General features: G+C 37.0%; 1 protein-coding gene across 1 annotated transcript in view; it reads left to right on the forward strand.

Moving 5' to 3' along the window:
• Window positions 1-7,366: 7,366 nt before the first annotated feature.
• LOC145311907 (solute carrier family 23 member 2) overlaps window positions 7,367-14,427 on the forward strand; it is an 89,744-nt gene continuing 82,683 nt past the window's right edge. The window contains exon 1 of the mRNA XM_080150946.1: window positions 7,367-7,438. Within this exon, the coding sequence (XP_080007072.1) occupies window positions 7,406-7,438 (33 nt within the window). The 5' untranslated portion in view covers window positions 7,367-7,405. The remainder of the gene's footprint in view (window positions 7,439-14,427) is intronic.

A 14,427-nucleotide genomic window follows, 5' to 3' on the forward strand; every position in this document is an offset into this window, starting at 1 on the left:
GTGTTGATCTGGAAGCTGCGGTAGGACAAGATGCCGTGGAATTTTCGGATCCCATAGATAATGGCGGCCATCTCTCCCTTCCAGGACGGGTAGCGCGTCTCAGGGTCGGTTGTCTTGCGCCCCACGGCGGCAATCAGCCTCTCCTTGCCCTCCTGGCATTGACTCAGTATGGCAGAGATGGCGCGGCTGCTGAAATCTGTGGTGAGCTGGAACACTGCTGGTAAATCAAACCTGGGCGGCGCTCGGATGGGGGCCTGGCGGAACTTGTCCTTGAGTTGCAGCAGCTGGGCTTCCATCTCAGGCGTCCAGGTTAGGGCCTTGGCCGTCTTCTGCCGATTCATCTCGTAGGTGAGGTCTGCATACTCTGGGATGAACAGGCGGTAGTACCCAAAGAAGCCCAGCAACGCCAGCAAATCCTTGGGGGTGCTAGGGGCTGGCCAGTCCAAGATGCGGTCAATATAGTCCTCTTGCATGGCTATCCCCTCACGGCTGAGGGTGGTACCCAGATAATCCACCTTGGACCGGAACAACTTGGTCTTGGCTGGCTTGAGGCGGATCCCTCCCCTGCGGTGGGCTTCCAAGACCTCTCGGAGCCTGGCCAGGTGGGCCCAGGTATCCTGATGGAAGGTCAGGACGTCGTCAAGGTATGACTGGAGGTTGGCTGTGCCTAGTGGGTTTAGGACCCCTGCAATAAACCTGGAATAGACAGACGGTGCCGTAGCCAGGCCAAAGGGCATCCTTTTCCATTGATACAAGCCCCTGGGGGTGGTGAAGGCGGTGCAGGGCCGGCTATCCTCAGACACACGGATGGTGTAGTATGCGGCCACCGCGTCTAAAGCACTGTAGACACGGTGCCCGCCAGCTCGTTCCACCAATTGCTGGATCCTAGGCAGGGGGTAGCTGTCCAGCTCCAGACACTTGTTGAGGGCTCTGTAGTCGACGGCCCAGCGGGTGCTCCCGTCCTTCTTCTTGATGGGCACCAGGGGGCTGCTCCAGGCGGAGTCCGACGGCTCTATGACTCCTTCCTGTAGCCAGGTGTCCAGTTGTTTCTCCAGTTCAGCCTCTTGCCGCGGGTTCAGATCCCTAAATCTCTGGCGGATCGGCTGGGTCCCTGGCTTGAGGCGCAGCTGCAACTCAACCACATCTGTGCAGCCGGGGGTAGAATTGGAGAAGACGTCCCTGTACTCTGACAACGTAGTCCAGACCTCCTTCTTGAGCAAGGGGTCCTTGCGTAGGAACTCATTGTCTTCCATCTCCAGGGCCTCCCACAACTCTTGCATGTCTATAGGCTCAGCAGGTTCTTGGAACGAGTGGAGACGCGGGGGAGGCGTATCAGAGACCTCTAAAATGTCAGGTTTGACCAGCTCCCCTGCCACTGGGAGGCCAGCATCCAGCAAGAGGGGCACCTCCCCCTCATTGACCACCAGTACTCTAAACACAGTGGCAGAGCCAGGCCTGTGGGCATACAGGCCCTCTGGAATAACAAGGTCCTCCCCAAACCTCTGTTCTGGGGCAGCTAGTTGAATGGCATCCTTGGTGCGATGGCCTACTAGCTCAACAGGGACCGCCATAACCCCGCGGCCAGGCAGGACCACCCGCTTGGCTGTGCGGAGCTGGGGTGGTTGACCGTCAGTTGGAGTGACAGCGCTTAGCCTATACGTGGCTGGTGAGGGGTCAGCCTTGGCTCCGGGACCCACCGGCCGCGACTTGACGGGCTCGGCTTCTGGAGGGGCTGACGTGTCGGAGCCAGGCGTGGCTCCGGGGGCGTCCGGCCACGATTTGACGGGCTCGGCGCTGGGAGAGGCCAAAGTGCTGGGTCCAGCTTTGGCTCCGTGGGCGTCCGGCCGCGACTTGACGGGCACGGCGCCGGGAGAGGCTGGGGCCTGAGAGTTGAGTGTGGCTCCGGGTACATCAGACCGCGACTTGACGGGTCTGGACTCGGGCTTGGCTGGTGGACTGGCTGGAGGTCCCAGGTAGAGGGGGCCAGGTGGACACGGCTGGCCGTTGATAAAAATGTCGGCGGAGAAGATTGGTTCTGGAGGGCTGGCAATCTCAGGAAACGTTGTTGGCAGGCTCTCCCTTGGCACCTTGGGCACTGGGGGCAACCCCATGGCTAGCAGGTTAGCTCCCTTGTGTGCGTTGAGCTCAGCGTCCACCCAGTGTGTGCCTTTCTCAACCACACGCGGCTGCTCAGGCAGGGGGCCTGGCAGAGGCCCCTCATAGCTTAGCTCTCTCTCGGCTGTCTCCCGGTCAATGGGGACGCCACGGAGTGGGATAAACTCCCCACGCACCCACAAGCAAGGTGGTTGCATGTCGAAACAGAGCCTAGTTCCGAACTCCTTGAGAAAATACCCTCCTAGGTTCAGAGGGTGTGAGAGATTCCGGACCACAGTCACGTGGTATAGATGGAGTATAAGAGTGTGTGAAACTGCCATATATAACTCTTTTAATTTTCCGATTACCTGGAGGGGCTGGCCTTCCTCATTAGCAGTCAGGATCTGGGTGTTGTCCGGAATCAACATGCGTTGCACGCCCATCGCGTGCATGAGGTGCTCAGAAATTACAGCAGACCCTGGTACACGGTTGCCAGAATCAATCATGGCATCAACCTGTACATGCTGGGCAGGGTCAGGAGTAGGAAACCTCACCCTGACATGGCAGGGGAAGTGGAGGTCCTGCCCTTGAGACAAGGGGGCCTCTCGTTCGGCTGGGGTTGGCAGAAACTTTGGTGGTGGCCGCACCGCAGCTATGGTGGTATCGCTTACCATGGTGGCTTAGACTGTAGCTTCGAATCACTAGAGCTTATTAATTATCACTTGGTCAACAATTTTATATTTATTTTTATCACTTGGTTGACATTTATACACAATGATGTGTTGTTATCACTAGGAGCTCTAGGTGTGATTCTGGAAGCACTGGCAGCAGGGAATGTCCGTCCTGCAAGGTTCAGAGGGGTGACGGCGGTAGGGAATGACCCGTCCTACAGCGCCGCTGGTTCGAATCCCGAAAAATGGCGGCAGGGAATGGCCCGTCCTGCAGCGCCTCGGGTTCGAATCCTGGGAGGCAGCGGCAGGGAATGTCCCGTCCTGCCGTGCCTGTGGCTCAAAATCTGCTATCCGTCGCAGTGGTAGGGCTTACTTGTGTGCTGAAGCTTCGCAGCCACACATTGCCTTCTTAGGGAGACCAGCACACAGCTGTCTGTCTCGTAGGTTTGGCCTGGGTGTCCTGGGGCTTGTCCCAGCTACACTTGCCAATTTAGACTCAGTTTTGTAGCCGTCTGAGCTAAATTATCCGATTGCCGTGGCTGCGCACCTAGCGCTACTCCTACACGACACGGAAAAAGCGTCTTAACTGGCGCTTTTAGCAGGCTAAATCTGCTTGCCGTAGGCCAGAGGCCCACATATTGCGTTCAAAATGATGGAAATTCGACCTAAAAAGGCCGTCTCACGGGTCAGTTGGCGGCTGATTGTCCCCTTACTTGCCAAAGGGTCCAATCAGAGGTAGAATAGGCTAGTTTCTGTAAGGCTCGATTGAAACACGCTGACACCAAGTTCTGGTAAGCCCACGGGGTAACGAGTTCGGATTCAACGAGCCCTAGCCTTTAAGTATTCTACCAAACAAACAAGCAGGATTCAATCATACAGAAATTATATATTTAAACTGAATAATATTTACAAGTTATGTTTACTATATATATACAACAAAATATAACAATGGTTAGGTTTGAAGGGGGTGTGGGGCGCTAGGGCTTAGCGCCCGACGGTAGACAGGCTGTGGGGGCAACGGTGGTAAAAGGGGAGGCAGTGCCTCCCGATTATATAAGCGCATGAGGGACTCGTGATAGTTGCATGTTCAAGTCCCCTCCCCACATTTAGGCAGGCTAGTTTGACCGCTGGGTGCGGGGTTAACAGCGGTCATGAGATGGATAGTGATATAATAGGATTAGTGCGGGGGGTTTGTTATCATAAGTCACAGCGAAGCAACTCTGTAAACGGCCTGTCCGTATGGGTGTCGTATTACCACACTTAGTCATCCCACAAAACAGTAGAAAATATAATGCAGTAACAATTTTGTTGTTTGTTTTTGTAAACTAAACTTGATTATATACCAAGCTAAACACTTGTTTTCCGTGCAATTTTTTATGATAACCCTTCAATGTGAGCTAGAGGATCAATCAATCCTTATACTAAAGTAACTGGATGTTTGTGTATCTGTGTCTGTACCAAAGGATCTCGCTAACCGCTGAACCGATCGGGTTCTCCTTAACAGGGTAGCTTCTCATAGGTCCCGGGAAGGTTTATAACTATTTTCTTGGGGGGTGGGACACCCCCAACCCCCCCAAAAAGGAAAAATAACCCCCCCCAAAAAAAAAAATATTTGAATTTTTAACTAAAATTAAAAGTGATGGGGGGGGGGGGGGGCAGCCCCCTCCAAAAAAAATAAAATTTCCACCCTCCAAAATATTTTTTTTACTTTTCCTTTTAAAATCTAAAATAAGAAATTGGGTTATCAAATCTACTCCCCCCTCCTCAAGTGCCCCTAGAGGCCTCAAGGGGCGTAGCCGCTAGTTCAGTAATATAAAGTAATGATTATTATTTAGCAAAGTACAAACTTGATCCAGGGGGGTGAATGAACTTAAATAATTATTTTTTATTTTGAGTGAGTTAAAATGAGGAATTTCAAAATTTTCGGGGAAGGGGGGGTGATCATCCCTTTACCCCCACACTTGGACGTCTATGACCTTGCCACTCCAAAAAAAAACCCATTAAGTAGATTCAAAATTACAATCAATATTGAAAATTTAAGTCAAGAAATATGTAATTATTCATAATTTTTTTCCTTCTGTGTCTGGTACGAACTCGTAGACCGTTAACCATTATATCCAAAACATTTTTTAGGTGAACGCAATTTATCCTGGTTAGGTTTTATGCTATTGATAATTTATTTTATATCTGCTAATGCGGGTGATAACCATGAAGTGAGGTAGCCTAAAGGCATTAATTCAATGTCCGTCGCGTTTATACCCATAGCGTAGTTACTAATTTTTTGTCTAAATTTATTGCTTGACCAGAAGCTAGCTCCGATTAAAGATTGAATTATTTACATCAAAAAGCAAACTGTTTAATGATAATTTTACCATTAATATAGTATTTTTACAAAAATGGTATTCTTTTTTTTACGATTATAAAAGCTAGCTTTATTTAATCTTATTCAATAAAAGGCAAAAAATCCACCTGTTTTCTATAAATACATTAGAATTTAATAAACAGAGTGCTTAAATTAGTTAACTTTAATGTCAATGTTTGTCTATATTTTCAAATGATTTGGAGTAACAATAACCAGAAAAACTTTAACTTAAGTGTTCTAAGAATCAAATTTTTAAATGTTGATTTAATGTACACAGGTTTTTATCCCTTTTTATCTACCCTTGCCCTTGATAGAAATTCTACTTTTTTTTCAATTTGAAACGAAACATTGTTGTTAGGTAGATAGATACTAGTAGTAGTGTTAAACCAGTGGTGTAATAGTTAACTTGTTTCGAATATCGTGCTGGAATTTATTAATCTAAAATTAATCTACAACCATTTCTTCCCCCAAATATTTATCAACTACTTAATGGTAGCTTTTAAATCTGGGGGTAAGATAAGTTTTTGTTGATAATTAGATAGATCAGTTGTAAACCAGTGCAGCCTCTAGAGTAAACTTGTTTTTGTATTTAGTGAACTTACCAATACAAATTATGTAATATAGTGAAGTTAATATAGACACGTATATAAGTGATATTATCATATATTTTATCTATAAAATCAAAGCATGAAAAACTAAAAATAGGTTAGAATGACAAATAACAATATATTTTTTTTTATTAAACAAAATGATGGTCGACCCTACCCGCGTTTTCTTTTATTTCAAAAAAGGAAAAACTATTTTTTTGGGAATTAATATTTTAGGGGACCCTGGTCGAACCCTCCCCCCAAATATAAAGCAACTTTTAAAAAAATAAGAAAATTTAAGGGGGTGGTTTAACCATCCCCAATACCACCCCGTCTCAATAAACAAGTTAATCGTTTCTAGATAAATAATATTCGTTTTTTTTCAGTCGTTTTCCCACCAATTAAATTGATTAAAGAAATTTATGGAAAATATTAGTAGCAAAGCTATTCTTTAGTTCACAATGACCATCTGTTTGTCCGCCTTTACGTCTATCTATCCATCTATCTGTAATGCAATGGAGAAAACGTAATTTTCTGAGCTTCTATAAAAGAGAAAGAGCTGAATTTTTGCCGTAAACTTTGGAATTTATAGTGAAGATTCCTGTGACTAATGAGCTTTTAATCCAAACAAAGTGCTGTTGTATCTGCATCTGCTAATTACAGAAAACTAATCTTCTGCAAGAAGGGTCTGTCAGCAAATATAGTAATATTGTCACGAATTTTCATTTTCTATACAGGGTATTAAATTTACCTATATTTCAATCAAAATTTAAAACAAGCAATATTTATCATTGCATGTAAATCATTTTCTAACACATATTTTCAATTTCAAAATTATATGGCATGGTTGTTAAATGTGATATGTAAATATTCGTGTCTTTTTATGTATGTGATTAGAAAACTCTACACTAACTGTGCAGCCTAGACTCTATAGCAACTACATAGTCTAGACTACACAGTATATACACAGCCTAGACTATGATGTATATTAACAATATAGACTTTTCAGTATTTACACAGTCTAGATTCTACAGCAACTACACAGTCTAGACTCTACAGTATATACACAGCCTAATCTATGATGTATATCAACAATTTAGACTTTTCAGTATGTACACAGTCTAGACTCTACAGTAACCACACAGTCTAGACTCGACAGTATCTACAAAGTCTAGACTATACAGTATCTACATAATCTATGCTCTACATTATCTACAATCTACATAATTTATACTCTACAGTAACTACATAGTCTATACTATACGGTATCTACATAGTCTAGACTCTACAGTGTCTACATAGTCTAGACTCTACAGTATCTACACAGTCTAGACTTTATAGCAACTACACATTATCTCTCTAGCAATTCTACATTATCTACACAGTCTAGACTCTACATTATCTACACAGTCTAGACTATACAGTATCTACACAGTACATACTCTACAGTATCTACACAGTCTAGACTCAATAGTATCTATACATTCTAGACTCAATAGTATCTATACATTCTAGACTCTACATTATCTACACAGTCTAGACTCTACATTATCTACACAGTCTAGACTATACAGTATCTACAGAGTCTAGACTCTACAGTATCTACAGAGTCTAGACTCTTCTTGTTGTTACGACACCTATTTATTGCAAAATTACAATTTAAAAAAAAATATTCCTAAAGATTCATAAAAATGCCAGCAAACGAGGGATATGATTTGGATCAGGTATGATTTACTTCTTTTTGTACAGCAAAGATTTTCTGCATTAATATATCTCATTGTTAGAAGAATCCTCATGCAAAGTATTGATATTAAAATGTCTAAATTTGCGCAAGACGTATGCACAATCAAAAGTTTTAAGCAATCTAACGTTAGAAGTGTTTATTTAGAAGTTTAATTTACATTCCAATGACCCCTCCCTTCCTGATAATACAAATAATATCAGGATATCATAATCGAATATTATTAAAATTTTAATAAATAATTCTTGTACTATTTATGCTTATTGCGGCTGAGCCCCTATTATCTAGTTATAACTTTTAAAAGTAAAATATTGTTCAGCATCAATATACTAGCTATGTTTTGAGAAAAAAAGAAATATGATTTATTGTATGTTAGAGAATTTCTTAGGTTAGCATAAGGGTTAGGATTCGGGAATTGGATTTGGCCTGATATAAAAAAAATCCTCCCTTTTCCCTGGGTATATGTAATAATGATGGTAAACTATCAATTCCGTTCGTTGTATTATTCATAGATTTTACTTCATCGGCGAGAACGAGGTAATAACAAGGGGCTCTCATGAGACAGCCGGTCAAGCAATTATTTACTTGATAGTGGAGCTTGAGCTGGCCCTGATGGCTATACAAAAGTGTCTAGTCATACTCCAGGAGACTTAGGTCCAAACTCTAAGAATCTATAGCTAATCAATCAATAAATCAAATTCATCTCAAAAAGACACATACGAATGCTAGAATCGTCAATGATAAAAGTTTGCATGTGTTGTTATAACATTTGATATATTTTTGTGGGAGTGATAGGACACCAATAATGAATTAATGACTCCCAGATGATGATACGAACATGCATCTATTATTATGATTAGAGAAGCTTCTCTTTAAATCATTTTCAGAAATGTTTCATATGTGCCCTAGCAAGGTTTAGGGAATGGTAACTTCACTTTAAATAAATAAGCAAGCACCCCTGGAAACATGTTAAACCTCCAACAAAATCTATTGTTTAAAAGGCTTCATTATAATAGGAGGGGAAAATTCCTCCTCCTTTAAGAAGCCCTTCTAGGGTCGCAACCGCAAGTATGTATAATAAAAGTCCATACCAACCCCGAATTGATTAATGCCTGTACTTTATAAATGTTTTTTGATTGTAGTTTAAAAATTCTGAAGGCAACCTCCCATAAAAAAGTATTTGATTGTACTCCATATATTTGTACTTTGATTTGTACTTTTTTAATTTTGAAAAATATGTTAATTGTTATGAATTCTTAGGAGGAAATAATATAAGAAATGTCAAGATCTAAGTTTAGTCATTGAAAATGCAAATGGAGACATATAAAGTGAGTTTCTGTTAGAATTAACGGTGTCACATATGAATGGACTATTTAGTATTGGATTTTTTGTATCTATAATGTGTAATAAAAAGTAAAACGATGTCCGTCTTTCCATCTGAAGCTTAAAATCTCGGTAACCGTTGAACTGATTGAGTTCTACTCTTTAGAGAATATAGTGACTGGTTCTGCGGTGGTTTTAAGCTATATTCTTTTTAGAAAGGGGGACACCTCCATCTCTTAAAAAAATCAGGCAACAAAATTTTAATTTCATTGTTTGGAGGATTTACGTACCTTGATTTTGGATGGCACCTTTCGCCGCCAGCCTTACATATGGGATACATTTTAATTTATTAGAGTATTTCCATTTAGAAAAAAAATTATATTAGTATTTTTTTATGTTAATTATAAAATATCTCTACTAATCCAAAGTACTTTATTTGTGTATTTAACTAAATTAAGTGAAATGTTTCAAGTGACAAGAAACATTTTATTTTATTGTTTTAAATCAAATGGCATTTCTAAAAGCGAATCTTTTCTATTTTTAGGATATTTATGTCCGTACGCCCATAAACGTCAACTTATATTTTTAATATTAAAGCTAACTTTTACCCTGCGGAACTACCCTTTACCTGATATAACCTAACCTAACATGATCTAAGGTAACATCACCCTCCCCTTATTTAAATTTATTTGTTAATAAGAGGTGAGGGGGGGGGGGGACTTTATATTGTATTCATTTGATATTTTAATATTTGAACTGCGCTAATATGTGTGAAACAGTCGTGCTTGTATGCAAAGTACAAAAAATGCCATTTGATTTAAAACAATAAAATAAAATGTTTCTTGTCACTTGAAACATTTCACTTAATTTAGTTAAATACACAAATAAAGTACTTTGGATTAGTAGAGATATTTTATAATTAACATAAAAAAACAAGGATGACAACATCCATAAGTAGCGAAGCACAAAAAATCGTAGATGGGAATACGTACAGGTAGATTTAAAAGGTTTTTACTAAAATCAAGAATAGATTTATTGGATACAATAAATATGAAACCTTGTTTTATTTTGTATGATGACGATGGTCAAAGTAAATTATATTAAAGATGCTCATAACAATGGGAAAAATTATTTTGATACTGATATCCCATAAAAGTTTGAAAATTAGATCAAATAAAACAAAGATCTTGGGAAATATGTAAAACATATAAAAATAGCCAAAAACCTGATAAAAGGCAGTCTGGCCGCCATGGTTGTTTTCTTAAAACGACAAAAAATTTAATTTTTAAATCCTTAAAAACTTGGAAAATCGGACCATATACACTGAAGATATGGAAAAAAGTGTTAAATATATTTATAAATAGCCTAAAACCTGCCAAAAAGGCAGTCTGGCCGTCATGGTTATTTCCTTTAAAGGCGGGAAATTTAATTTTGATATCTACAACTGAAAAAATTTTGAAAATCGGACTATAAACACTGAAGATATGGAGAAAAATGTTAAAAATATAAAAAAAAACAGCCTAAAACCTGCTGAAAAGGCAGTCTGGCCGTCATGGTTGTCTTCTTTAAAAGACGGGAAATTTAATTTTGATATCTATAACTAAAAAAATTTTGAAAATCGGACCATACACTGAAGATATGGAGAAAAATGTGAAAAATATAAAAATAGCCTAAAACCTGCTAAAAAGGCAGTCTGGCCTTCATGATTGTTTCTTTAAACGACAGGAAATTTAATTTTGATATCTGTAACTGAAAAAATTTTGAAAATCGGACCATAAACACTGAAGATATGGAGAAAAATGTGAAAAATATAAAAATAGCCTAAAACCTGCTAAAAATCGGTCCGACCGCAAATGATGTTTTATAGTCAATTGTGCTCCTTAATAATGGGAATGTTGATAAAAAATTTCAGCATTCTATCTTATATAGGAGCTGAGTAAATCCCATTTCCCCCATAGCGTTACGGACTGACGGACTGACTGACTGACGGACTGACTGACGGACGGACAAAGTGAATTATAGAGTAGCTTCGCTACTAAAAATAAGAATTAAATATTAAGAAAAATTTCAATTGTTTCTTATCATAATCTTAAATCAGTTGCATAATCATAATGTTTTCTATTTAATTATTTGCATAACTTTAAAGAGTGTTTTAATATTTTTAATAAACAACGAGGAAAACATATTTATAGAGTAGCTTTCAAACTAATATTGTCCTTTTTAGAATCGGAGCTACCCTATTATTTTTTTTGTCCGTATGCTAGTTAGTTATCATCTCGGCTGCCATTATAAATAGACTCTTATAAGCACACAGTTAAAATTTGCTAAATTAAGTACACATTTAAATCTGTCTGGAGGGGATATATGTATATAGGTAAGATTAATGAAAATAGGATAGGATATCCATTTTTAATTGGTATTTTCTTGGTTGCTTTACAAGATAGACGGTTTATATATGTAAACATTAAATGAAGACATTAAGCATTAAATTTTATCTGTGATTGCTTGTACATTTTGGGGAGAAGAATGGGATTTAGATTAAATTATCCATAAAATAACCGTACAAAAGCCTAAAACCTAATACGCTACATTTAATTTTGTAGTTCTTTTGTCAAGCTGTTCCAGTAGTCTTACTGCACAATATTGTGTAGTATTTTTAAGACATAAAAATTCAAGATACTTTCAAGTATTCGTAGTGAATTGCAATATTTTGGTGCGTTCCCTAAAAGTATCTGTAGAGCACTGAATTCCCTCCTTTATTTTTGAGAAAAAACTAGAATATTTGATGGAGCGAAAGGTAATTTTTCCAGTGCCTAACCCATTAACACCCAATATAAAATTACCCAACCTGACCTAAAGTAATAAAAAAATAAATGAAGAATTGCATATTCTACCTTATAATAAATTTATTTTAAGAATAAGTGTGAGGAGGGTTTTCTGCTCGACAAATTACTCTGAGGGAAAACTCAAATTTTTAAAATTGCAACTTCTTAATAATACTGGTACATCTGTATGTCTCTAAGAACATTAGATATGTTCTGCCGCCATTCAAGAAAGGCTGCAAATAATCTATATATCCCACATTGTTTGTCAGTAAAAAAATAAAATTATGTGAAGTAGGGCGGGGACATAAACCCTTAAACTTATGCAATAATAAGTACGGTATTTACACACATATACATAAAATAAACTTCTTTATAAAAATGATTTAGACAAAGATTTTTGTAACGAATATCAAGAAAAAAATTCAATAGAATATTAAAGAAGTTGTATCAACTTTTTTGCTTTTTATTTAAGATAGCTAGCCGGTTCTTTCAGTAAGTAGTAGATGTAAAATTTTTCATAGAATTCAGATATGCAATTTGTTTTTTTTGTAGACCTCTTATTTTTTAAGTAATTTAAGTTTTTTTAAAAAATAATCAAGTCGGTTTTAAGGTACTAAAACGCAACAAAATAAAAGAAGAAAATGGCCAGTATGAACAAAAATAGTAAGATCTTTAATTTGACACCTTACTTTTAAAATTCTGTTGAGTAATTATTGAAAAAATCTATTTTTTTAACCTCGGTTTAATAAAAACTTTAGACCTAAATATTTTCTCAAACAGACATAAAAAACATGGGTTCATATATACCTTTATAATCAGAAAAATATTACGAATCTATTCTAAGCAAAATTGAAAAAGTTTTATAAAACTATAATAAAAAAAATAAGTTTATTTTAAGAATCATAATTTTCGGCTTTAAAGGGTTAGCTTGAACCAAACCTGAACAAAACCTAAACAAAAGACAATACAATGTAGCAGATATTTTTTAAACACAAGAAACAATAATGTATTTTTAACTGCATTGTTTTGAAGTTTATAAACAGACTGATGCATATTTGTTCATAATTTTTCATTCTTTACATGTTCTTTAATATCACTATATTTATTGTAGTATCTATTGTATATATTGTATGAACGTTCTCCTTTTTTTCTGGCAATTCTATAGGTTAATTTTATAGGTTAAGCTTCCCGATTTGTCAATTTTTGCGATTTGTGATTGGCTAGTTTAGTAGTTACAATTCTTAAAATAAACTTTTTATTTTTTCTATTTTTTATTACAATTTTTAAAAACTTTTTCAATTTTGCTTAGAATGGATTCATATTATTTTTCTCATTCTAATGGTATATATGAACCCATATTTTTATGTCTGTATGAGAAAATATTTAGGTTTAATGTTTTGATTAAACGGAGGTTAAAAAAATAGATTTTTTCAACAATTACTCAACAGAATTTTAAAAGTAAGGTGTCAAATTAAAGATCTTACTATTTTTGTTCATACTGGCTATTTTCTTCTTTTATTTTGTTGCGTTTTAGTACCTTAAAACCGACTTAATTATTTTTTTTAAAAACTTAAATTACTTAAAAAATAAGAGGTCTACAAAAAAAACGATTGCATATCTGAATTCTATGAAAAATTTTACATCTACTACTTACTGAAAGAACCGGCTAGCTATCTTAAATAAAAAGCAAAAAAGTTGATACACCTTCTTTCGAGTTTACATTAAATTCAAATATTAATGTGTACATAATATTATGATGTAAAATTTTAAATAATTTAAAATTACTCAATATTGTAAAGAGTATGATTTCAGGATTTCTTGTAAGATAAATTTGTTAAATTTCAAATCTTTATTATTATTATTTTTTAGTTATATTACTATGTAAACTATAAACACTGCATCCCTCTTCCAAATCAATACCCCGACCAATACTTTGTTTTAGCCATGTACACAATCATAGTAGGCATATATGTATAATACATACCGACAGACACACACCTTTTTAAAAAAATACATAAATAGTATTGTCTAATTACTAACCTCAAGTATAAACTTTGAATGAATATAGAATGTGCGTGGTTATTTTGAAAAAAAATTGTCTTCACTATACTATATGTTTCAATATGAACATCACTTATTGGTCAGTTCATTTATCCAGTAGAAGGGGAGGGGATGGGATAAAGAGCGGGTGGTGTGGGGAGGGATCGTTATTTTAGCCAGCTAGAAGTTTCCCTTTATGTACATGATAATCTACTGTAAGATCTAAGCAATGATAAATCCATTAAACTTTGTATAATTCATCCTTGTTTTAAGGTTGATAAAATTCTATTGAAAAATATTGAATAAAATTTTGATATCTTCCTGTCTTTACAAAAAAGAAATTTGAATAAAACTGTTGTGAGGAGTTCTTACAGAAAAAAACAAATAATTATAAAAAATCTGTGTTTTTGTTAAAAATATGATAGCAAAGCATTTTATAATAAACTTTATGTGATTTTGAGTCCGGAATCAATTGGGAATAGATTTTTTTAAAAATTCATTTGCCTTATCGCTTATATTTAACTTTACCTTTAATTTTTTTTATAAATGCTTTCTTCTTATCCTATCTTTATTTTAAATTATTAATTTGGCGGTTCAACCCCTTTTTTCTGATAATTGGTTCTTTTCTAATGTTTATTTAGTGTTAACTTATATACAATTAAAATACTTTGAATTGAATTTCACACACCTTTGCTAATTTCGGTTTGCAATGTTTAGCTGAATCAAATACACATATCCATTTTCTGTCTCCCTCAAAGTAATATATTAATTTTCCCTATTTCTT

This window comes from Acartia tonsa, chromosome 2, assembly GCF_053477335.1.
Source record: "Acartia tonsa isolate MP-2025a chromosome 2, ASM5347733v1, whole genome shotgun sequence".
Lineage (NCBI taxonomy): Eukaryota > Metazoa > Arthropoda > Copepoda > Calanoida > Acartiidae > Acartia > Acartia tonsa.